The sequence below is a fragment of the Oncorhynchus mykiss genome, chromosome 2 (genome assembly GCF_057628025.1).
Source record: "Oncorhynchus mykiss isolate SJ-2025 chromosome 2, ASM5762802v1, whole genome shotgun sequence".
Lineage (NCBI taxonomy): Eukaryota > Metazoa > Chordata > Actinopteri > Salmoniformes > Salmonidae > Oncorhynchus > Oncorhynchus mykiss.
The window spans coordinates 77,668,706-77,694,721 of record NC_143023.1 but is presented as its reverse complement, the minus strand read 5'-3'; the positions used below and the strand labels follow the sequence as shown (position 1 = coordinate 77,694,721).

At 41.0% G+C, this 26,016-nt stretch overlaps 4 protein-coding genes across 16 annotated transcripts in view; all 4 read left to right on the top strand.

Annotated features, from left to right (window-relative positions):
- Positions 1-833: 833 nt before the first annotated feature.
- On the top strand, positions 834-4,549 carry LOC110496728 (26S proteasome non-ATPase regulatory subunit 7). Its single transcript, XM_021572768.3, has 8 exons — positions 834-1,043; positions 2,106-2,197; positions 2,364-2,456; positions 2,569-2,666; positions 2,820-2,900; positions 3,069-3,160; positions 3,315-3,513; positions 3,808-4,549. The coding sequence occupies exons 1-8, from the start codon at positions 970-972 to the stop codon at positions 4,054-4,056; spliced, it is 978 nt and encodes a 325-aa protein (XP_021428443.1). The 5' UTR covers positions 834-969; the 3' UTR covers positions 4,057-4,549.
- Positions 4,550-5,908: 1,359 nt separating this feature from the next.
- LOC110496739 (hypoxanthine-guanine phosphoribosyltransferase) lies at positions 5,909-13,121 on the top strand. 2 transcript variants are annotated; one of them, XM_021572777.3, is made up of 9 exons: positions 5,909-6,389; positions 6,808-6,914; positions 7,546-7,729; positions 8,121-8,186; positions 9,544-9,561; positions 9,858-9,940; positions 10,601-10,647; positions 11,180-11,256; positions 11,913-13,121. In XM_021572777.3, exons 1-9 carry the CDS (start codon positions 6,375-6,377, stop codon positions 11,958-11,960), a joined length of 645 nt encoding a protein of 214 aa, XP_021428452.2. In that variant the 5' UTR covers positions 5,909-6,374; the 3' UTR covers positions 11,961-13,121. The 2 variants fall into 2 exon arrangements, with proteins under 2 accessions (XP_021428452.2, XP_090064639.1); XM_090208513.1 differs by lacking the exon at positions 9,544-9,561 and having other exon boundaries at positions 6,213-6,389.
- Positions 13,122-15,859: 2,738 nt separating this feature from the next.
- nudt7 (nudix (nucleoside diphosphate linked moiety X)-type motif 7) lies at positions 15,860-19,366 on the top strand (the record flags this gene model as incomplete). Its single annotated transcript, NM_001165185.2, is given in 4 exon segments — positions 15,860-15,880; positions 15,937-16,267; positions 18,216-18,374; positions 18,780-19,366. Coding segments are annotated over 3 exon segments (666 nt in total). The 3' UTR covers positions 19,131-19,366.
- A 660-nt stretch (positions 19,367-20,026) lies between these two features.
- The window catches only part of LOC110496686 (NACHT, LRR and PYD domains-containing protein 3), a 31,472-nt gene continuing 25,482 nt past the window's right edge, over positions 20,027-26,016 (top strand). For 6 of the 12 annotated variants that reach the window (XR_016488469.1, XR_016488471.1, XR_016488472.1 and 3 more), the window contains exons 1-4: positions 20,046-20,181; positions 22,225-22,340; positions 22,518-22,637; positions 22,930-23,043. Coding sequence is in view for 7 of the 12 variants with exons in the window: in XM_090208401.1 (XP_090064527.1) it covers positions 22,300-22,340; positions 22,518-22,637; positions 22,930-23,043 (275 nt within the window). In the remaining 5 variants the exon portion in view is untranslated. Of the gene's footprint in view, positions 20,182-20,799; positions 21,031-22,224; positions 22,341-22,517; positions 22,638-22,929; positions 23,044-26,016 lie in introns of those variants that run through there. The other 6 variants (XR_016488470.1, XR_016488476.1, XM_090208402.1 and 3 more) reach the window with 3 other exon arrangements.

Genomic DNA, 26,016 nt, shown 5'->3' with positions numbered 1-26,016 from the left:
TTGTAGTGCAGGAATGTGGGGTGGCAGTCAGGAAACTTATTATAGATCATATGGCTGTATATACAGGGGAGTTGATGGCCATACTGTTGGCCTTGCAGTGGGAGGAGGAAGTCTAGCCAGACAGAGTAGTTATTTGCTCTGATTCATGTGCAGTGTTGATGAGTCTCCAGTCCTTCAGGTCACGTAGCAGACAAAACCTGCTTTATGAGGTGCTACAAACCCATATCAGGATTAGACAGATGGTATACAGATAAGATTTACTTGGGGTCCCAGCCCATGTGGAGGTGGAGGGGAATGATGCAGTTGATGTACTGGCTAAACAAGAACTTAGTAGTGGGGATGTTAATGTTGTAGTTTCAATGAGCAAGGCAGAGGCAAAAGGCCTGATATGGACAGTGATGGTGCAGAGATGGCAGGAGCAATGGAATAGAGATACTAAGGGCAGGCATTTATTTCAATTACAGAGGGAAGTCGGGAGGGGAGGACAAGAGGAAGGGACAGAAAAGAGGAGGCTATTTTTACAAGATTAAGGGTGGGACACAGATGGTTGAATAAGACTTTAAATGTGATAGGAAAGCATCCAACAGGAAAGTGTGATTATTTGCAAGGAAACAGAGACCGTGGAGCATGTATTGCTACAGTGTGGGCAGTATGAGAGGGAAAGTGAGAGGCTGAGATCAAGTATGAGGGAGAAGGGGATACAGGAAATTAGTTTAAATAGTATATTGAGTAGAACGTCATTAGTTATAGTCTCAAATATTTTGTTATATTTTTTAAGAGCAACGAGGCTGGCAGGTATGATTTAGTTTCTACCCGTCTCTGGCCCACACTCCAGTTCCGTAGGTGGTGGTAATGCACCATGACGTTGGATGCCAACTTCCGATAATCCCCACCGAAGAAGAAGAAGAAACAATTCGACAGGAAGTAGCTAGCTAAGCAGCTAGCATCCTCAAACACTTTGCTTCAAAAATGCCGGAGTTAGCGGTAGAAAATGTTGTTGTCCATCCACTTGTGTTGCTCAGCGTGGTGGATCATTTTAATAGGTATGTAATTAATAATATATGTTTGAAAATCACATCCATTCGCTACTTCTGCTAGCTTGCCACTTTTGTACGAGATGATGATGTTGCAGCCAGGCATAGCTAACCTGCTGAGTCAGAAACCCATTTGAAGCTGTGCATTTGTTAGCAATGACAGTAGTATATCTAGTTAGTTTATTTTGGCTGGTAAATTGCAATAACAGGCAAATAGCTAGCAACATTCACTAATTATGGAAGAATTTAGCCACCGCATCATTATGGATCAGAGTAGTTAGCTAGGGATAAAGTATTGTAGTTGGCTTATTCAGGGGGGGGACGACATTTAGCAGATTTAAAGTTTATTTCCTGAAATTCTACACATTTTGTCATGGGATGCAGAGAACCTTTTGCGGTTTCATAACACATTTTCTTGCAATTCTATATATTTTGCCATGTCTAATGTGTATTCATGTGATAGTTGAGTGACTCAATCAATGCAACAACATCTATGGGCTAAAAAAAAAACTTGCTAAAGAACGTTTGCTGACATGAGCTAGTTGATCTGGACATTTCTGACAAGTTATAAATACCTCTGAGGTATGCAATGACTTACATGACAAGAGGAGAAACTGATGATGCACTACCCAATTTCGAAATTGTACCTTGGTCATTCTACAATTACAATTTTTATGAGTAAGTTGAAAGCCGGACTGAGTTCCCCCTGCCGTTTGGGAACCACTGAGCTAATTAACTAGTTATGTTAACTTTCTTAGAGATGCACTCTTAAACTTTTGTATAATTTCAGCCAGTAGTTTTTAAAGTGGTACTCATGAGCAAAAAGTGGTCCCAGTTTTTTGTGTACTACGTCATCATATTGTGTACTATGTCATCCATTTCTTATGTTACGTCCTGCTATATATATCTTTTTTTTTTTTAAATGTGCAATTCATATATGTTACGAATCCAATTCGTACTATATGTTACAATTTTTTTGTGATTAAGCTCATGGAGCGTGTCTTAAGTTTTTGTTTGATTTCCACTAAGACATCCTATGATATTGATTGTGTAAATGTTCTCTTTTGACAGAATAGGGAAAGTAGGCAACCAAAAGCGAGTAGTGGGTGTCCTCCTCGGCTCTTGGCATAAGAAAGTCCTTGATGTGTCCAACAGCTTTGCAGGTGAGTTATTCTCCTCCCATGTACTAAAATAACGTGTTTGTGACTAGTTTATACCATCTTTATCATATTTGTGAGAGAACTCAAATAATAATTATGATCACTAAACGTTTAGCTATATAGCTAAGCCTGTTGTTGGATCCAATGTTGATTGTGTGTTTTTCGCCAGTGCCTTTTGATGAGGATGACAAGGATGATTCAGTGTGGTTCCTGGACCATGACTACTTGGAGAATATGTACAACATGTTCAAGAAAGTCAATGGTGAGACCACACACTATAGATTATTACATTTTAACTATATACATTCAGTCTCATCAACTTCTACATAGTGTGGCTATGAGATTCTTAAACCTTTTCCTTCTCTTCTCTCCAGCCAGAGAGAGGATAGTGGGCTGGTATCACACAGGTCCTAAACTACATAAGAATGATATTGCCATCAATGAACTCATCAAGCAATACTGCACCAATTCAGTAAGTGCTTTCCACCCAGTAAATATTCCACATTAATACCTAAATATCGGTAAGAAATATGTCTCCTCTCCTGTTGAAAGGATGAAATTGTATTGATAATGCAGCAGATAATTAAGTGAACATTGACTGTTTGTATGGCACTTTCCCCCTCAGGTATTAGTGATCATTGATGTAAAGCCTAAGGACCTGGGCCTGCCTACAGAAGCCTACTTCTCGGTGGAGGAAATACATGACGTAAGTGGAGCATAGACTTGTTTGAGATTAAATTACCAAATAATTCTAACCCTGGACCAGCCAACCATAGGAGCTGTGGGTAGATTTTGGACTGGGCATACAATTGATCATTGTGAAAGGAAGGAAGACTTTTACTCTAAAAGGGTTCTTGTTTCTTCACTCTTCCAGGACGGCACCCCAACCTCCAAAACATTTGAACATGTGACCAGTGAGATTGGAGCCGAGGAGGCAGAAGAGGTGGGCGTGGAGCACCTTCTCAGGTACACATCATTTTTTAACTGGACTACGCAGACACCAAACATTTAATGGATTTTCAATTATTTCTACAGTTTCATGCTTAACACCACACCGAACAGACTTGCACTAATGTCGACTAAACTTGATATATTCTACCCTATTTTCTTCCGTCTACAGAGACATCAAGGACACAACAGTTGGTACTCTGTCACAGCGTATCACTAACCAGGTACATGGCCTAAAGGGGCTCAACTCCAAGCTGCTGGACATCAGGTCTTACCTGGAGAGAGTGGCTGCAGGCAAGTTGCCCATCAACCACCAAATCATCTACCACCTACAGGACATCTTCAACCTGCTTCCTGATGTCAACCTTCTGGTAAGCTGGGGTGTAGGTTTAGGATGGGGATGGTGTGGGGATGGGGTAATGTGTGTGAGTAGGCTGGGTTCTGTGGGAGAAAGGGGCAGGGAGTGGCTGGCATGGTAATCAATATTAGCTTTTTTATTTTGAAGGAGTACACAGATTCATTTTCCTTCTCAAATCAAATAAATTCACCTGGTATGATCTACTACTTCATTACAATGAACAGATAGTCTGGCTTTTTCCACCAGATTTTCACTGTTTAGTTAATCATTATACACAATGCCCTAATCCTGCCACTTCTCCCTGCAGGAGTTCACAAAGGCCTTCTACCTGAAGACCAATGACCAGATGCTAGTGGTCTACCTGGCATCCCTCATCCGCTCAGTGGTGGCTCTCCACAACCTCATCAACAACAAGATCTCCAACCGTGACGCTGAGAGGAAGGAGGGACAGGAGAAGGAAGAGGGCAAGAAGGAGAAGAAGGAAGACAAGGAGAAGAAGGAAGAGAAGGAGAAAGGCGACACCTCGTCTAGGAAAGATGAGAAAAAGAAGAAATGAGTGTGCACTATTGGTGTTCGTCTTTGTCATACCCTATTCCCCTGGATAGTGCACTACTTTTGGCCTGAGCCACAGTCGTCTGTATATGGGTCTAGCTAAAAGTAGTGCTCTATATGGGGGTGTGGTGTCATTTGAGACTTGCCCTTTGTCATAACTGGCACTGAATAACTATAGTGCTGAGGGTGACAGGATGGTTATGTGTGTTGGATGTTCTCTACAATGAGAACATGTTGGTTCTGCACCATCTGGGCTGCGTTTAGTAGGGCACACGTTACAGAACCTCAGATAGAAATCCATATTGTAGAACAGACATGCCTTTTTGACATGTGAAGAGTCAGGTCAGCTCTATTCTGGTATTTCTATCTACAACTTTCAGTAAATTGCCCCTTCCCGAATGTGACCCTGGTGTTGTGTGTGTGTAGTGAAAGAAACCTTCAGTTTCTGTATCACTTCATTAAAGTAGGGTCATATTAAATCATTTTCGTTAAGTTTCTAAGTTGCAAATCTTTTCTTTTGTCCCTTGCCTTTGTTTGGGTGTATTTTGTTGTACTGTATGATATTTCATGTCATAGAAACACAGGGAGGAGAATTGTGAGGTTATGAAGCCTCGCCTGACATTTGTTGGGAAGATGCATTCAAGTCTGGTAATGGACTGCATATTATGAATCTCTCTCACAACACAGGCGATACCAAGTGAAGAGTGGTTTGAAGTTTATTTTTCCATTTGGATTAACTGTAGACAGATTATTGATAAAGGATCTATACTGGGTTACTTGATGACACAACCTTTACAGCCAAGGAACTAATAGTTCCTGAAGTGCCTTCAGAAAGTATTCATACCCCTTGACTTATTCCACATTTTGTGTTACAGCCTGAATTCAAAATATATATTTTTCCCCCTCACCCATCTACACACAATACCCAATTTTTTAAATTTATATTTTACCCTTGTTTTACCAAGTAAGTTGACTGAGAACACATTCTCATTTGCAGCAATGGCCTAGGGAATAGTTACAGGGGAGAGGTGGGGGGATGAATGAGCCAATTGTAAACTGGGGATGATTAGGTGACCATGATGGTATGAGGGCCAGATTGGGAATTTTGCCCGTAATGACATTAAAAAAATAAAAAATACAGAAGTATCACACCTGAGTCAATACATGTTAGAATCACCTTTGGCAGCGATTACAGCTGTGAGTATTTCTGGGTAAGTCTAAGAACTTTTCACACCTGGATTGTACAATATTTGCACATTCTTTTAAATATTCTTCAAGCTCTGTCAAGTTGATTGTTGATCTTTGCAAGACAGCAATTTTCAAGTCTTGCCATAGTTTTTCAAGTCGATTTATGTCACTGTAACTAAGTCACTCAGGAACATTCAATGTCGTCTTGGTAAGCAACTCCAATGTAGATTTGGCCTTGTGTTTTAGGTTATTGTCCTGCTGAAATGTGAATTTGTCTCCCAGTGTCTGTTGGAAAGCAGGTTTTCCTCTATGATTTTTCCTGTGCTTAGCTCTATTCTGTTTATTTTCATCCTAAAAAACTCCTTGCCGATGACAAGCATACCCATATCGTGATGCAGTCACCACCATGCTTGAAAAAAATGAAGTGGTATTCAGTGATTTGTTTGATTTGCCCCAAATATAACGCTTTGTATTCAGGACAAAAATAAGTTAATTTCTTTGCCACATTTTTGTAGTTTTACTTTAGTTCCTTATTGCAAACAGGATGCATATTTCTGTACAAGCTTCATTTTTCACTGTTATTTAGGTTAGTATTGTGGAGTAACTACAATGTGGTTGACGCCTCTGCGTTTATTACTATCATCCTTGTCATGACGCAGCACTAGGTTAGTATGGCGAAGATGCGTTTCTGGTAAATTTGGATGTGTAGATTTATATTCTAACATACAGTAAAATAACGGTAGGTATGTTTTTTTTTGTACGACAAACTGCTAATAGGCTTAAATTATTTTCACACTAACGTCAGTAGCTAATTCGAAAATTGTACCATGCAATCTATGGTATGCAACAAGGAATACAGCCGTAGGATTTTATCAAATGTTCATGTCAGATAAATCAGAATTTGGTCGGTAAAATGGATTGTGACGTCAGGGTTTAAAACCCCCAGGGGAGGGAGAGCAAGGTTGGAGTATCGTATGTAAGCTTTCGCCCACGGTAAAGTAGGCAGTAGGCGAGGAAGAGCGAGCGCGAGAGACGCACCACCCACCAAGCTAAATAGCATTCTTATTCCCTATTGATCAGAGCATGACTCTTCAAATATCACTCTAGTGAGGCGTGAACAGCAAGAGCGGTGATATGGCCTATATCCAGGTAAGGTGTACGCTGTCCCTATGTTATATTTGTAATGTCAGTCAGACCACTCGTCTTGCTCTGGGGTGAATGGTAATCTGCAGAATGGACGTTTCTGAGTTGTGTCGGAGTGTGGTTTCATAATGACATCAGGGTTGCGGGACGTGATTAATCACTGGGTTTTTACTCCGTTGTCAGATGACATAATTTCAGAATTCACGCAGCTAGTCAGACCAAGTAGGCTATGGAGTCTTAAAAGCGGGTCTGCACCCTATCTCTGTCTCACCCACAAACAGGTGGTTTAAAGCAATCTTAAACGTTGCCAGGGCTCCTGGCTCGTGTCTGTGTGTGTGGAGCTTCAGTTTGCTAAGACTTTTGGTCACCTCAATTGCACATTTATGTGCCATTTCCTAAATGTGTTATCTCTTTGCTCCTTCAGATACCCGATGATGAGAAGGGGTATAAGTTGGACCTCTTCTGTGTCCCCAAACACTATGAGGAGGATTTAGACCAGGTTATCATCCCCCATGGACTGATCATGGACAGGTAAGTCAAACATCACCACTGGACTGGCACTCTTGGGGATTGGGTAGGCTACTGTACCATAACATAATTGCACATTTTCCTATTCCCTTGTGGAATAAATCAGAACTCTTAATTTTGTACAAATTCCTCTATGCCTCCATTGTTTCCTTAATTTACACCGTGGTTGCTAAGGTATTTTGTTGGATCACTGACATATTTGTTAGACAAATCATTGTTAGGCATCTAAACCAGCAGTGATTTTTTTTTTGTTTTGTTTTGTTGTAATGGTGTATAGCCATCATCAATTTGCATTGCAGATAGGGAGAGGGCAAGCAGCAGCCTTATGAATGAAACACACTGTTAGTCGGATACCCTGTTGTAGAATGCCATGTTAAACCCTGTTATGAATAGTAGGACTCCAGACAGATAATTTGATTTGACCCAGTCAGCAACTTTTCAGCCAGTTTTCCACACATTGCCAATACTAGCCTTAAACCATGATGTTCTGACTGACCAGATCACAGACCATCTGAAGATTGATTGATGGGCTTGCTCAGAAATTTCAGGTCCCATGCCATTGTATCGCCCTCTCTCCCTCTCTTTTTTTTATCCTTCTCTCCTTTTATCCTTCTTTCCTTCTGTCTCTCTCTAGGACTGAGCGCCTGGCTCGTGATATAGTCCGGGACATGGGGGGACACCATATAGTAGCACTGTGTGTTCTCAAAGGAGGTTATACATTCTTTGCCGACCTGCTGGACTACATCAAGGCCCTAAATCAGAACAGCGATAAGTCTGTCACGTTGACTGTGGATTTCATTAGGCTAAAGAGCTATTGCGTGAGTGAACCACTCCACGTTTCTCTCACTCTCCTTCAATAGCCTCCAATTGTGTAAGAAAGATGGCAATCTTTATATGTAAGCAATGCAGCTGTTGCTTATTCTGTCTCTCGCTGTGTGTGTTTAGCCTGGTCTCAGATCAGTTTGTTTAGCCAACCCCTCTTATCTGTTGTCTGTCATGACAACAAACATGACACAAGGGTTGGCTAAATCACAATGTGATCTGCTACTAGACTCTCAGCTGATGCATGAGCAGATAACACTTCCATTGGCCAACACGGTTATATCTTTTAATGTATTACTAGATGACCTTATGATTATTTAGAGTAGACCATCACCCTCTTCCTGGGTGAGATGTGTAGTTTTACTGATATGTGTGTATTGTCCCCAGAATGACCAGTCTACAAACATTGTCAAAGTTATCGGAGGGGATGAGCTCTCAACTCTAACCGGGAAGGTGAGATTTGATTGCTTGACATAACCACAGATAAAATACAAATATTAATTATTTAACCAATGAGGTACTGTATTTTTGTTTAATATACACACACACACACAGTGGGGCAAAAAAAGTATTTAGTCAGCCACCAATTGTGCAAGTTCTCCCACTTAAAAAGATGAGGCCTGTAATTTTCATCATAGGTACGCTTCAACTATGACAGACAAAATGAGAAAAAAAATCCAGAAAATCACATTGTAGGATTTTTTATGAATTTATTTGCAAATTATGGTGGAAAATAAGTATTTGGTCAATAACAAAAGTTTATCTCAATACTTTGTTATATACCCTTTGTTGGCAATGAAAGGGGTCAAATGTTTTCTGTAAGTCTTCACCAGGTTTTCACACACTGTTGCTGGTATTTTGGCCCATTCCTCCATGCAGATCTCCTCTAGAGCAGTGATGTTTTGGGGCTGTTGCTGGGCAACACAGACTTTCAACTCCTTCCAAAGATTTTCTAAGGGGTTGAGATCTGGAGACTGGCTAGGCCACTCCAGGACCTTGAAATGCTTCTTACGAAGCCACTCCTTCGTTGCCCGGGCAGTGTGTTTGGGATCATTGTCATGCTGAAAGACCCAGCCACGTTTCATCTTTAATGCCCTTGCTGATGGTAGGCTTTGTTACTTTGGTCCCAGCTCTCTGCAGGTCATTCACTAGGTCCCCCCGTGTGGTTCTGGGATTTTTACTCGCTGTTCTTGTGATCATTTTGACCCCACGGGGTGAGATCTTGCGTGGAGCCCCAGATCGAGGGAGATTATCAGTGGTCTTGTATGTCTTCCATTTCCTAATAATTGCTCCCACAGTTGATTTCTTCAAACCAAGCTGCTTACCTATTGCAGATTCAGTCTTCCCAGCCTGGTGCAGGTCTACAATTTTGTTTCTGGTGTCCTTTGACAGCACTTTGGTCTTGGCCATAGTGGAGTTTGGAGTGTGACTGTTTGAGGTTGTGGACAGGTGTCTTTTATACTGATAACAAGTTCAAACAGGTGCCATTAATACAGGTAACGCGTGGAGGACAGAGGAGCCTCTTAAACAAGTTGTTACAGGTCTGTGAGAGCCAGAAATCTTGCTTGTTTGTAGGTGGCCAAATACTTATTTTCCACCATAATTTTCAAATAAATTCATTAAAAATCCTACAATGTGATTTTCTGGATTTTTTTTTCTCATTTTGTCTGTCATAGTTGAAGTGTACCTATGATAAAGTACAGGCCTCTCCCATCTTTTTAAGTGGGAGAACTTGCACAATTGGTGGCTGACTAAATACTTTTTTGCCCCACTGTATATGTGATCAATTGTCTTCTAATTTCCTTTGCAGAATGTTTTGATAGTTGAGGTAAGACCAATTCCCTGTCTTTTTAGCACATAATCTGAAAATTCAGTCTCTGTAAATGTTAAAACTGCTGTACATAAATGTGTGGCGCACACTAGCTCTCTCATGGACTATAGCTGTATGACCAGGGTGCAAATCACATTCACTAATGGGTGTACCCTAAAAGAAGTGGGTTGTACCATCGCTATAGTTGTCCACATTAATATTGCATTGCTTCCCTTGAATTGTTGTTGGACTTCCTTGCACTCCTTAAATTGAAGCCCCTTATGCAACGGTATCTGTCCTGCTGACGTGTTTAGGACATTGTGGAGACTGGGAGGACTATGGAGACACTGCTATCACTGCTGAGTGAATGCAATCCAAAGATGGTCAAAGTCGTCAGGTGAGAACCAATGTATTAAGCACACAGTACTTTTTTTTTTCTCCCATATTGTGCTTACTGAACAGTCCCTATAAGTGCTGTGTAGCCCTGATTTAGACAGAGAAGTGGCTCAGCTCAGAATGTCACTCTTTGACTGCATTTACACAGGGGTCCAAATTCAGATATATTTTTTTCACTAATTGGTCTTTTGACCAATTGGATCAGCTCTAAAAAAAGATCTAATGTGACAATATCTGATGTGATTGGTCAGTAGACCAATTAGTGGATTTTTTTTTATCTAGACAGCAATATTAATGACCGTACTCTATCTATTGTAATGCGCACTCTCCCCTTAAGCACTGATTTAGAGATGTTATGTGACTGGATCAGATTAAGAGTTAATCTATGTACCATACTGTTAATTGAACTGTGGAGGGATGGGATATCCCTCTGCTATGGAAGGGACTATTTGACGCTAGTTTAGGTTGTAGACGGCTGTGTTGAGCGCATTATAGCTATGCTATGTTATTGAACAATGCAAGGCCATTGAGTGGATTATATTGTTTGCTGTGTCATTGAGATTGTTGAAGACCATGTCATTGAGAGCAATGCATGCCATTAAGAGCATGGTTTGCATAGAGATCCTATTCAGTTTTGTGCTTGTATGCATTGTCATTTCAGCCTTCTGGTCAAGAGAACACCAAGGAGCTCAGGATACAGACCAGACTGTGAGTTCTGCCGTGTTTTGTGTGTGTTGTGCATGCCTTCCCACCGTTGATACACTGCTGTACTGGAAAGAGTCTTTGGCAGGATGACCACGTATAATAGTTATATTTTTCGCATGGAATTAATATGCATATTTAACGATCGACTTTGAATGTGTAGGTCAACATGGTACTCTGGTACTAGTATTCTACACACACGGTTAGTGATGTATGTCATTCCTTTAAGTCAGAGTTGGATAAGCTTTCTAAGATGGTTTTGCAAGGACAGCTGTTTACCTTTGACCTGCTCTGTGACCCTTGAAGCTAAAGGGTCAACCCCAGTCACAGACAACAGGAGTCAACTAGATAACCTCCAGAGATGGAAAAGAGAAACATACTTTATATCTGTGTTAATGTTATGAAATGCTAATGCAAAACTCATCCCATAAGATCTTTTGATACTGCTAACTTAATACTACACAGCAAGATGTCTAACTTACATGTAGCTTAGTATTGTATTGTGCAGTAAATGATGTCCGTCTCTGTATTTGGTCAGACATCGGGTTTGAGGTGCCAGATTTGTTTCTGGTGGGATATGCCCTGGACTACAATGAGTACTTCAGAGATCTCAGTGTAAGTTTGCTGCATTGGAGATGATCCTGATATTCAGTTATATTTTCTATCTGAGATTCAGCATGTCAAAACCTAGTGAAAGATGTACACTGAGTGTACAAAACATTAGGAACACTTTCCTAATATTGAGTTGGACTACCTTTTTCCATCAGAACAGCCTCAATTCGTCGGGGCATCGACTCTACAAGGTGTCGAAAGCGTTCCACAGGGATGCTGACTCGTGTTGAATCCAATGCTTCCCACAGTTGTCAAGTTGGCTGGATGTCCTTTGGGTGGTGGACCATTCTTGATACACACAGGAAACTGTTGAGTGTGAAAAAACCATCAGCATTGCAGTTCTTGACAAACTCAAACTGGTGCACCTGACACCTACTTTTGTCTTGCCCATTCACCCTCTGAATGGCACATACACAATCCATGTCTCAAGGCTTGAAAATCCTTCTTTACCCTGCCTTGTCCCCTTCACCTACACTGATTTGAAGGAGAACAAGTGACATCAATAAGGGATGGTTGCTTTCACCTGGTCAGTCTGACATGGAAAGAACACTTGTTCCTAATGTTTTGTACACTCAATGTATGTATGGGGGGTCAGTTTAATCAAGTCTGCTGTTGGTGTATTCTTTTTACACTTTACCATGTGTTTTTGCTCTGTGCAGCACATCTGTATACTGAACGAGAACGCAAAGGAGAAGTACAAAGTGTGAGCTGAGGCGATAGACAGATGGATGACTAGAGACTAGGACCACTGTGATGATCCTGAGCTTTTTAGGGTTCTGAACCTTATTTATCTGTGTATGAAACCTATTGTGAATTCAGTTTGCAAGATACTATTTGAGAAAACAAAAATGTATTGAATCCATATTTTTGTTCCCCTAGAAGCAATGGGATGAGTTATGTTTTTAAGTAGAGGATTCGTGTAAAGATAGTTATGGGAGTACACTTTTTTTAATTTAGATTTGTTATTCTATATTATATTGGGTCCTTGGATACCTCTCATCTGATTTATGTTAGTAAGGATGGATTTTATGTTGCTTAATACAATCCACAGGATCTCAGGCGACTGTACATATCCACAGTAAAATCTATGTTAGTCAAGTCATGTACTGCATTGTACAAACCAATGATGCTGTTTAACTCATATGCCAAGCCCATGCAAAGACAAGCCTGGAATGTAATGTAACAATTTTGTTTAATAATGGCAATGTTTTCATTCACCAAGGACATTAACAATCCTATTTTAATATTGCTGTCAATCTTAAATGTGTGTGTTAGAGAGATGCCTTCCATGGATTGACTTTAAAGAAAAGAGAAATCCGCACACTACTCTTGTTTTTTTTCATTTTTATTGAAGCATTTAAGGCCAAGAGGCAGTCGGAAGTTTACATACACTTATGTTGGAGTCATGAAAACATGTTTTTCAAGATCATGAGGAAGGAAAATGATGTGGATATATTGAATCAACATCTCAAGATATCAGTTAAAGCTTGGTCGCAAATGGGTCGTTCAAATGGACTATGACCCCAAGCATACTTCCAAAGTTGTGGCAAAATGGCTTAAGGACAACAAAGACAAGGTATTGGAGTGGCCATCACAAAGCCCTGACCTCAATCCCATAGCATTTGTTGGCAGAACTGAAAAAGTGTGTGCGAGCAAGGAGGCCTACAAACCTGACTCCGTTACATCAGCTCTGTCAGGAGGAATGGGACAAAATTCACCCAACTTATTGTGGGAAGCTTGTGGAAGGCTACCCAAAACATTTGACCCAAGTTAAACCATTTAAAGGCAATGCTACCAAATACTAATTGAGTGTATGTAAACTTCTGACCCACTGAGAATGTGATGAAATAAATAAAAGCTGAAATAAATCACTCTCTACTATTATTCTGGCATTTCACATCCTTAAAATAAAGTGGTGATCCTAACTGACCTAAGACAGGGAAGTTTTACTATAATTAAATGTCAGTAATTGTGAAAAACTGAGTTTAAATGTATTTGGCTAAGGTGTATGTAAACTTCTGACTTCAACTGTACATAGTTGTGGGAAGTAGGGGTGCTGAGTGTTTAATAAATAGTAAGAAACATTTTTTTCACAAAAGTTGTGGGGCTTTACTAGTATTAACGGACCGATATAGATTTCTGTAACATGGGCAAAAACATTGAGACAAAGTGGTTTGTGATGATATGGCTCAGTTGGTAGAGCGTGATTCCCACCGGGGACCAGCATGAAAATGTATGCACTCACTACTGTAAACTGCTCTACTAAAATGTAAAAGGAATTAAGACCATTTCAGTTCACATTTAGAAATAAGTTGCATTTGCAAAGTATTTCAAGAAACTGGAAAACATATCAAGCAAGTATTTTTATATTCCGTCCCAAGTATTATCAGTAACTGTTTTGTACAGAACTACATTGGCTTGTGAAAGTATTCACCCCCCTGGCATTTTACTTATTTTGTTGCCTTACAATAGGGTGTTTGTATCATGAGATTTACACAACATGCCTACCACTTTGGCGATGCAAAATATTTATTGTGAAACAAACAAGATAAGACAAAAAAACAGAACTTGAGCATGCATAACTATTCACCCCCCCCCCAAAGTCAATACTTTGTAGAACCACCTTTTGCAGCAATTACAGCTGCAAATCTCTTGGGGTATGTCTCTATAAGCTTGGCACATCTAGCCACTGGGATTTTTGCCCATTCTTCAAGGCAAAATTGCTCTAGCTCCTTCAAGGGGAATGGGTTCCGCTTGTGTACAACAGCCTTTAAGTCATACCACAGATTCTCAATTGTATTGTCTGGGCTTTGACTAGGCCATTCCAAGACATCTAATGTTTTCCCTTAAACCACGCAAGTGTTACTTTAGCAGTATGCTTAGGGTCATTGTCCTGCTTGAAGGTGAACCTCATTCCCAGTCTCAAGTCTCTGGCAGACAAACAGGTTTCCCATAAGAATTTCCCTGTATTTAGCACCATCCATCGTTACTCCAATTCTGACCAGTTTCCCAGTCCCTGCCGATGAAAAACATCCCCACAGCACGATGCTTCCACTAACATACTTCACTGTGGGGATGATATTCTCGGGGTGATGAGAGGTGTTGGGTTTGCACCAGACAGAGTTTTCCTTGATGGCCAAAAAGCTAAATTTTAGTCTCATCTGACCAGAGTACCTTCTTCCATATGTTTGGGGGGTCTCCCACATGCATTTTGGCGAACACCAAATGGGTTTGAATATTTTTCCTTTAAGCAATGGCTTTTAACCGGCCACTCCCATGAAGTGGGAAGTGGTTAGGTCGTTGGACTAGTAACAAAAAGGTTGCAAGATCGAATCCCTGAGCTAACAAGGTAAAAATGTTGTTCTGTTCCTAGGCTGTCATTGAAAATAAGAATTTGTTCTTAACTGACTTGCCTAGTTAAATAAAGGTCAAATAAATAATTTTAAAGGCCCAGCTCTGTGGAGTGTACAGCTTAAAGTGGTCCTATGGACAGATATTCCAACCTCCGCTGTGGAGTTTTGCAGCTCCTTCAGGGTTATCTTCGGTCTCTTTGTTGCCTCTCTGATTAATGCCCTCCTTGCCTGGTCTGTGAGTTTTGGTGGGCCGCCTTCTCTTGGCAAGTTAGTTGTGGTGTCATATTCTTTCCATTTTTTAATAATGGATTTAAAGGTGCTCTGTGGGATATTCAAAGTTTCTGATATTTTTTTATAACCCAACCCTGATCTGTACTTGTCCACAACTTTGTCGCTGACCTGTTTGGCGAGCTCCTTGCTTAGTGGTGTTGCAGACTCTGGGGCCTTTCAGAACAGGTGTGTATATATACTGAGATTATGTGACTTCTGAAGGTAATTGGTTGCACCAGATCTTATTTAGGGGCTTCATATCAAAGCGGGTGAATAAATATGCACACACGCTTTTCTGTTTTTAATGTCTTTGAAACAAGTTATTTTTTTCATTTCACTTCACCAATCTGGACTATTTTGTGTATGTCCGTTACATGAAATCCAAATAAAAATCAATTTAAATTCCAGGTTGTAATGCAACAAAATAGGACAAATTCCAAGGGGGTGAATACTTTTGCAAGGCACTGTATCAGACTCAAGTTACAAATGCTAGTGAACACGCAAATACATTTAGTAAAAAAAATAATTTTTAAATCACAAATGTAGTGCACTGGGTCTTTTACTCGTCCTGTATTAGAGGATCAAGAAAGACACAGGTACTTTTTTTTGGCCGGATCGCAGCACCCCCTCCCCAAACTACTTCCCGCGGCGCATGAACTTCATAAAAAACCGTGCCTCTAGCAAGGTAAGTATGCAGGTTTCTTTTTTCTTATGTTATCTCTTTGTTACCCTTCACCTGCAACACGATAGCTCAGCTGTGCGAGTTCCTTTTTGAATTATGGATTGACTTGAAAATGGGTTGGTAGATTATTAATTTCATGGCAGTTATTTTAGATGTTAATTTGAGGCACAACTGTTCAACATGTCCGTGCAAAACATAGAGCGTTATCATTTTCCAAGATGTTGGTCTCTGGTTCCCCACTAGATGGAGTGCCCTACATTTTCTTTATCCTGAAGGGACTCGCTTCCGCAATCCGCATGCAAACATTGTAGCCTAATGTCAAGTGGAAGCATTGTAGCAACAACGATCGTTTTGCACAGCAGGTGCCTGTCCGAAGAAAATATTTAATATTGGGATAGTAGTGACAGGTCGGCAGCAGGATTATAGCATTCTGAAGCTTTTCTCCTGTACAGCAATAACAAACTCAAGCTATATTTTATAACAAAAACAAGGTAGGTTACTGGTATGTTTCACTGTGAGGTCTTTGCCTCTGGCTACATTATTGACCTTCAGGATGGACCTAAAAGAAAAGACTGCTGCCATATTGAAACAATATGAAGTCGGAAGCAGATTCTCGTACTTGCCGGTCTTGCCCAAAGCCTCGGTGTTGATACCGCTGTTTGTGAGGGACGGAGAAGTCCACATGCTGATGACTCTACGCTCCCAAGAGGTCAGTAATATGGCTCTCCCTTACTCCTTAGTTTAACTAGTTTACCTTAACTATTATGTAATCGATTCTTAGGCCTACAGTTTTGCCATTGAACATACAAAATTGTGTTATGAACATTGAAACCATTAATTCAAAAGTAAAGCATGACAGTGTTACGTGCACTGCACGGTGTGCAAATATAGCACGTTGCGATGTGTGAAATATACTACTCAGTTGTGGTGAGTCGCTCTTTTTGAACGGATCTGGTAAACGAATCGCATCGATGAGAGCCGTTCATTTTGCTCCCTGATTCGCATACTGCTGGTACTGCTTTTTGAGATCAAAACAACATTTTTCTGCTGCTAAATTACAGAAGTATTCTCCAAAGAATGTGAATCCTTACAGCAGAAACAATAAATAGTGGGGATTTGTTTTTCGAGCCAAATTAGCCGGTTCAACGAAATTACTCGAAATGCCCATCACAACTCAGCTTGAAGTGTCCCCATTCGCCCTAGCGAATAGCTAGCTAGCTTTTCATGTGGTGCGGACTGGTAAGAATCACAGCAAATGTTATTTGACACGTTATTTGCCATATTTGTTATTTACCACGCTTCGTAAACAGGTGTAGACTGGCAGTGAAATGCTTACTTACGGCCTTTCCCAGCCTTGCAGAGAAATGAAAATAAAAAAGTAAAACGGGTAATAAATACACAATGAGTAACGATAACTTGGCAATATACAGGGTACCAGTACCGAGTCGATGTGCAGGGGGACAAGGTAATTGAGGTAGATATGTACATATAACTAGGGATAAAGTGTCAGATAATAAACAGTAGCAGCAGCAAGTGATGAGTCAAAAAAAGTTAGTTAACCGAATAGCTACCTGGACAAACTATTTAGCAGTCTTATGGCTTGGGGGTAGAAGCTGTTCAGGGTAGCAAAGAGAACTGTCTATGACTGGGGTGGCTGAAGTTAGAATTTTTTTTAGGGCCTTCCTCTGACACTGCCTGATATAGAGGTCCTGGATGGCAGGGAGCTCAGCCCCAGTGATGTACTGGGCCGTACACACTACCCTCTGTAGCGCCTTGCGGTCAGATGCCAAGCAGTTGCCATACCAAGTGGTGATGCAGCCAGTCAAGATGCTCTCAATGGTGCAGCTGTAGAACTTTTTTAGGACATATTTTCCGCCCCCTGAGGTGGTAGAGGCATTGTCGTGCCCTCTTCACAACTTTGTTGGCGTGTGTCGACCATGATAGTTCCTTAGTGATGTGGACACCGAGGAGATTGAAGCTTTCGACCCACTCCACTACAGCCCCCTCGACGTGAATGGAGGCGTGCTCGCCTCTCCGTTTGCTGTAGTCCACAATCACCTCCTCTCTATAGGTTGTCTCATCGTCGTCAGTGATCAGTCCTACTACCGTGTTGTCTGCAAACTTAATGATGGTGTTGGAGTCGTGCGTGAACAAGAAGTACAGAAGGTGACTAAGCACGCACCCCTGAAGTGCCCCTGTGTTGAGGGTCAGCATGGTGGATACGTTGTCTACTCTCACCACTTGGAGGCAGCCCATCAGGGAGTCCAGGATCCAGTTGCAGAGGGAGGTGTTCAGTCCCAGGATCCTTAGCTTAGTGATGAGCTTTGAGGGTACTATGGTGTTGAACGCTGAGCTGTAGTCAATGAACAGCATTCTCATATAGGTGTTCCTCTTGTCCAGGTGGGAACGGGCCGTGTTGAGTGCAATAGAGATTGCGTCATCTGTGGATCTGAGTGGTCTATCTCATCCAAATTGGGGCCTGCCGCTTCAGGAGGGCACTCATGTGCTAGCAAGGCAGAAGTCCTGGGTTTGCACCAGGTATGGGCCGAATCGAGAGGAAGTGGTACTCGCTAAGCAAGCAGCGTGATGTCCTTTACACAAGAAAACAAAATGGAATGCTGTAGAACTCACTCTGTCTCTCTCGCTCTGTGCTGCAGCTGAGGACCAACGCAGGCGAGGTGTGTTTCCCAGGTGGGAAGAGGGACCCGAGGGACAGGGATGACGTGGACACGGCTCTGAGAGAGGCAGAGGAGGAGATAGGCCTTCCTCCTGACCAGGTGGATGTGGTCTGCACACTCTTCCCCATTATGAACAAGGTACACATGGGGAGAGGTTGCTTTTACATGAACAAAGATAAAACGTTTCAAAGCAGATGCTGATGATTTCTCAACACCCCCACTATCATGGTGTAGCAGGATTCTGGTCCTGGAGGACTATTAAAAATAAACTGCTGATGGCATAATTAGCTGAATCAGGTGTTTTATTGAATTGGGCTGGATAAAAATCCTGCACTCCAAGTAACTCCATGACCGAAGTTGGAGAACCCTGCCTGGTATAGTACAGTATATTTTGGAATTAGATATTGCCAATAGATTACAGGTCATACTTCTAGTCAGAGATATTCATACTTTCTCCTCTCCCCTCTCTTCCACATATTTTCTCTTCTCCCCTTCATTCCCCTCACCCCTCTTCTCTCCTCTCTCCCTCCTCTCACTCTGTAGAGTGGTCTGTTGGTGACTCCAGTGGTGGGGTTCATTGAGGCCTCATTCTCTCCTCGCCCAAACCCAGCCGAGGTCAGCGCTGTGTTCACTGTCCCTCTGGAGTTCTTCACTAGAGAGATAGACCACTCATCCTACAGCGCGACTGGAATTGCTGGCTTGCTCCACAGTTTCCAGTTTCCGGACCCTGAATCAGGCAGCCACTATCAGATATGGGGCCTGACTGCCATTTTGGCTATACTGGTCTCTGTCCTAGCCCTCAGAAAAAAGCCTGAGTTTGAGACTGGTTTTGATTCTGATGACCCGGTATCTTTCTTCCAACACAATCTGAACAAAAGGATCAGTAAACTATGACATATATCAATGTTGAATTTTTTTTTATTTTAACCAGATAATTATATAATGCAATGTAATGATGGAGAGAACACATTTTTCCCTAAAATGTTGTAAATGTAATTGTTCTGCCAACTGTAAATGTGGAATCATGTGCAATACCTATGTTCTTTACCAAAATGTATTTTTATTTTTACTTTGAATGTAATTTGTGAATATTGTATATTGATGACAATAAAAAATTACAGTTGCTATTACAGTTTGAATCGGTAAATGCATCCAGTTGAGTTCATAAATGTAACATGTGTGAGAGGAGAGTGGGCAGTGGCCTGTTTAGAGCTATGTGGAAGGACAAGACTGAGTTGATACCTGGACCAGGGCCTGTATTCACAAAGAATCTGAGTAGGAGTGCTGATATATAATCAGGTTAGCCTCTCAGATCATAATGAATAATATTGGACTAGATGACTGATGGTGTTGAAGCCACCATGCCTCCATCTTGGCACACATTTCTGAAGCTATAGAAATGCATTTGTCTATAATCGTTTTTGCCACATTTATTCTATTAGACACCTTAATTAATACCTTTTGATTTGTAGGCCAAAAATGAAAAATATTGAAACATTTTTTTAGGTTACTAATGTTACTGTCCCTACTTCAACGTAACAATACTTAATTTTGTCCTCAACATTTTTTATTTAAATATTGTAGAACTCTCGATGGCCAATACATAGCATCAGCAATCCAGGGTTTATTTTCATCATTGGTTCTAAAATAAAGCAGAGGACTGGCAGGACAGGAGCTTCAACTGAAGCAGACCAATGTAGAAATAATCCACCGCTGTATATGCAATATGAGTTCAGTGAATATAGTTTTAAATGCCCTGAAATTATATCTACAATAATTCATCTAACATTGCACATGACCTACACGATCACACCATAGCTAGATATCCAATCCTAAACTCTTGACTTCAGCTCCACCTCCTCCAGAGTCAGGACCTTATTTAACTATGCTAGGATCCATTTTGAGGAAATTAACATGATCAAAACATTTGAGTGGACTGATTAAAGTAAGTGGATTGTGATTGTTTATTATAACACAGACAGAAGGGCTATTGTCAATGTAATTCGTGGTGTTAGATAGCAGCTAATAAAACTCACCAGCTGTAATGATAACGAAACCGAATGTTACTGAAATTGTGACTAAAAAGTGCCTCTATAGCTAGGTTTCCATCCAATTGGCTACAGATGTAATATATATTCTAAAATCCTACCAAACTGACTTGTTGCAGGTGTTTCCACCATAATGACTTGTCGTGGATAAAAATCAGGGCTTGATTGTGTTGTGTTAATAACATTTAGACTACGTTACCCAGCAGACTATGCGGATGGTTAAAGAACGCCTTGCATGGCTTAACGTTGAGTTTTCTAGCTGAAGTATATGTTCATTAAAAGTAGTTAAACCTATGCCCCCGTTTGTCATTATATAAGGATCAAACATAACAGTGATGACAGTGCACACAATGTAATTTTTCGCTTAAGTTTTCATGTACCGAATAAAAATCTAAAGTTGAATGTGTAAAGAGCGTCAATTCACTAAACTGCGGTAGTGTATGGCAATTTATTTGTCATGAAAATCCATAAAACAATTTTATTTATGTTCGCTATGTAGCCCTTCTAAATTATTTAAATAATTTTCAATGTATTTGTCATATGGGAGCCACCATACCTGCCTGCGCTAAACAGTTAACGTTATGTTCTAGCTCATGAACTGAGGATAGTTGTAGCTAGCACATCTGAGAAGTTTATAAAGAATTTTGCTAGTCTTGTTCGTCTACATAACAGTATTCTCTCTTGAAATCGGAGTTCTTCGAGTTTCCCAGCCGTAGCCTGTCTGCCTGCGATCGACATGAACACAGGTAGGCTACAATGGTTTTAAAATGTAGCCTATTTAACTGGTAAATCTTAGTTTACAGCCCAATACATTTTAATCGCGTCCGAATACTCAAACTAACGTACTAATTGTGACTTGAATTGAGTATATAGTATGCTTATTGGTCATATTATGGATATTGTTAGTATGCCAAAAGTTCCCGGATGTCGTACTAAATTGGCCAAAACACAAAATATACATGCAGTGGACACTATTTTCGTGATTTTTAGGGCCCATAATGCAATTCTACAGAAAATTCGGAAAATATGCAGGCGAGGTCCGAGGCATGTTGAGGTTTCCAGGGTTAGAGTGGTGCAGAAGTTGTTATATGTTGAGGCAGTGAAGAAAGTAGAGGAAATGGGTCAAGGGGGACAGATCCTGAGAGGAGTGGTGTGCGTAGGAGATCTGTACCAGTACAGAGGGATAGGCCAACAAGTGATGTTTCAGTGAGATTGAATTTTTAGGAATGGTTATCAACTGTACTGCAGGGATGGAACGTAAATCACAGAAACTTGAGGTTGTGGTAGCAGCTGCAGTGTTTTTGGTGTGAGACTTGACATCAGAATAGTTACAGGGTGTGTTAAGTGATGGTGTCCCATCCTTTCAGGTTGTTGACCTGAGGTAGGACTAAATATATTTAAATAGTGGAGTAGTGTGGTGTTCTTTTTTTATTTTATAAATTTATTTTTTGTGAGTTGTGTGAGATGGTATTTTTTTATTTTTTTTCAGGCAAAGTGTTAGGGAGTTGTACTCCAGTCTAGAAGGTGGCGGTCGGTAATGCAACATTTATTGGATGCCAACCGCTATTAGACCTAATTATTGTTTCTAAATTATGGTGTACCCCTGGCTATCCAGACATTTGTGCCATCTGGTTTGTTTTTAATATAAGGAATTTTAAATTATTTATACTTGTACGTTTGATACTTAAGTATATTTCTGCAATTACATTTACTTTTGATACTTAAGTATATTTAAAATATAAAATATACAAATACTTTTACTCAAGTAGTATTTTACTGGTTAACTTTTTTACTTTTACTTTAGTCATTTTCTATTAAGGAATCATTACTTTTACTTAAGTATGACAATTGAGTACTTTTTCCACCCCTGGTTGTTTGTTTCACCAAAGTATCAGGGTGTGTCAGCATCAGTACAGTATATGGTGATTGTGTGTTCTCAGCTCTGCTTCACTGGGTCAAGTTCTAATCCTGGATTCCCCTGGTCTGCCCCTGAGGAGGGGGCCACTGACTCTAAAATGAGTCTCCCTGAACCCAGCATTCAAACAGATGCTAGGAGGTAAGAGGAGAGATATTGTGTTCTCACCCCTCTCTTTCCCTCTGTATGTGTTTTTGTGTGAAGGAGGAATACCCATGAATAATGTTAACTTAATTACCAATATTACAAAAACACATTACACTATTCATTGTAAGAAGAAATGGCTAGGGATTCAATGTCAGTCCACATTGTGTTCAGCAGCCCACTACGTCAGGAGAGACCAGGGTCTCCTGTACCTGGCTGTGTGTCTATGAAGAGTGATGGTTCCATGGGACACCCAATCAACGTGAAAGAGGCTGCCCTCTCAACTGCTCAAAGGTGCCAACTAGTAGTCACTTTTTCTTTGTATTTCCTGTTTCACTCACAGGGATTTGGTTGATGTGGCTTAAACAACATTTTACCCTTGTCTTCCCTCTTTATTTATGATCTAGATAAAATATTTCTATGATATTGTATAACGGTAGCCTGAAATCCAAAACCTGTTTAGCTAACATTCCATTTCATGCCAAACATTTGGCGTTGCAAGGAGTGTAATGATAACTCAAACAGACTGGTGCAATAGGCTGTTATATTCCAAATAATTTTAAAATGGCAATTTGCATTTTTACAGGGTCTGTCAGGAGAGACCAGACTCACCTGTGCCCAGTTGTGTGTCCATGAAGAGTGATGGGTCCATGGGACAGCCAATCAACTTCAGAGAGGATACCGTCTCTACAGAACAAAGGTAAAGCAACCAGTGGTGTCTATTTATTACTTTTTGGGGGCTGGGGGTGGAGTGCGATTCGACTACATTGATCATTTTCTCTCGCTACTTTCAATTATTTACTCAGTGTTGGGGTCGTTACTGTTAGGGTTTGTTCCTTACGTCCTTCTGTCAATCATTGGTTCATTGGTGAAATTAGCATTATGACAGTATCTTTAATTAAATCATTCAAAAATCTTTATTAATGGCCTCCCGGGTGGCGCAGTGGTTAAGTGCAGCGCCAGCTGTGCCATCAGAGTCCCTGGGTTCGCGCCCAGGCTCTGTCGCAGCCGGCCGCGACCGGGAGGTCCGTGGGGCGACGCACAATTGGCCTAGCGTCGTCCGGGTTAGGGAGGGATTGGTCGGTAGGGATCTCCTTGTCTCATCGCGCACCAGCGACTCCTGTGACTGGCCGGGCGCAGTGCGCGCTAGCCAAGGTTGCCAGGTGCACATGGATTTGGTCTCAGGTAGGCTTTGTTAATTCCATAGAATTTCAGTGTTTATCTAAAAGCTAGGCAGATCCCCTCCCCAAAGTGGATTTATTGTGGAATGTCTGAGTAGTCTTCCACACTCCCCTGCAGAGTTCTGTCTCAGTCACACATTATAAGAGCGAGAAAGAGCAAACAACTGTGGAACAATTCTAAAACTATATAATGTGTGTATGGGTATATATATATATGTACACATACACATACACATACACACACACACACACAGTGGGGCAAAAAAGTATTTAGTCAGCCACCAATTGTGCAAGTTCTCCCACTTAAAAAGATGATAGAAAAAAAAAAATCCAGAAAATCACATTGTAGGATTTTTAATGAATTTATTTGCAAATTATGGGGGAAAATAAGTATTTGGTCACCTACAAACAAGCAAGATCTCTGGCTCTCACAGACCTGTAACTTCTTCTTTCTTCTCTGTCCTCCACTCGTTACCTGTATTAATGGCACCTGTTTGAACTTATTAGTATAAAAGACACCTCTCCACAACCTCAAACAGTCACACTCCAAACTCCACTATGGCCAAGACCAAAGAGCTGTCAAAGGACACCAGAAACAAAATTGTAGACCTGCACCAGGCTGGGAAGACTGAATCTGCAATAGGTAAGCAGCTTGGTTTGAAGAAATCAACTGTGGGAGCAATTATTGGGAAATGGAAGACATACAAGACCACTGCTAATCTCCCTTGATCTGGGGCTCCACGCAAGATCTCACCCCGTGGGGTCAAAATGATCACAAGAACGGTGAGCAAAAATCCCAGAACCACACGGGGGGACCCAGTGAATGACCTGCAGAGAACTGGGACCAAAGTAACAAAGCCTACCATCAGTAACACACTACGCCGCCAGGGACGCAAATCCTGCAGTGCCAGACGTGTCCCCCTGCTTAAGCCAGTACATGTCCAGGCCCATCTGAAGTTTGCTAGAGAGCATTTGGATGATCCAGAAGAAGATTGGGAGAATCTCATATGGTCATATGAAACCAAAATATAACTTTTGGTAAACACTCGTCGTGTTTAGAGGACAAAGAATGCTGAGTTGCATCCAAAGAACACCATACCTACTGTGAAGCATGGGGGTGGAAACATCATGCTTTGGGGCTGTTTTTCTGCAAAAGGACCAGGACGACTGATCCGTGTAAAGGAAAGAATGAATGGGGCCATGTATCGTGAGATTTGAGTGAAAACCTCCTTCCATCAGCAATGGCATTGAAGATGAAACGTGGCTAGGTCTTTCAGCATGACAATGATCCCAAACACACCGCCCGGGCAACGAAGGAGTGGCTTCGTAAGAAGCATTTCAAGGTCCTGGAGTGGCCTAGCCAGTCTCCAGATCTCAACCCCATAGAAAATCTTTGGAGGGAGTTGAAAGTCCGTGTTGCCCAGCAACAGCCCCAAAACATCACTGCTCTAGAGGAGATCTGCATGGAGGAATGGGCCAAAATACCAGCAACAGTGTGTGAAGACTTACAGAAAACGTTTGACCTCTGTCATTGCCAACAAAGGGTATATAACAAAGTATTGAGATAAACTTTTGTTATTGACCAAATACTTATTTTCCACCATAATTTGCAAATAAATTCATAAAAAATCCTACAATGTGATTTTCTGGATTTGTTTTTCTCATTTTGTCTGTCATAGTTGAAGTGTACCTATGATGAAAATTACAGGCCTCTCTCATCTTTTTAAGTGGGAGAACTTGCACAATTGGTGGCTGACTAAATACTTTTTTGCCCCACTGTATATATCATCTGTAGTCTAGGACCCTATAAATGTAAGGAGGGAGGGGTCTTATAACCCCTCCCCTTCTATTAATATAACATACGCATAATCAATTATTCTAATACATCAAACATTTGTACAGCCCCAAATCATGACCCATAGGTGAATCCTGACATGTCCCCCTTTGAGACTAATTAGTGTCACAGCTTCAATCATAATATACTCCTCTTAAATAAAATAGATTAGGCAAATCCCCCAGATCCATTTGATCCCAGGGATGGCTTTCTAAAGGGTGAAACGACTCCTGAGGTTCCTGGAATGCTGTTGGGGGTGGGTGAATCTGGCTATACTCCCATTCCTCTTGTGTCCTGGGAAGAACCACAGAGTTAAATAAACAATGGGATTAAGAGAAATTAGAAATGCACCAGTATCACCTTCTGTACTATTTGTATCAGATTCCACCAACACCATCATTCCAGCATGTTAAGGAGCAGTTAGTCATTTTCTTACAAATATAAACAGTAACCAAAATCACCAAACCTCCCACCAGTATAGGAATAAACAATGAAAACAGAGTCAACCTATCACATTTCCAAATTTAGCATTAAACCAGTCACCAATTTTGTCAAAAATAGATTTTTCAGATTTTGAGAGTTTTACTAAGATCAGCAATCTTATCACTAATTTCAGTCATATTCTCAGAGGTGTCAGGGAGGAGCATAACACAATTTT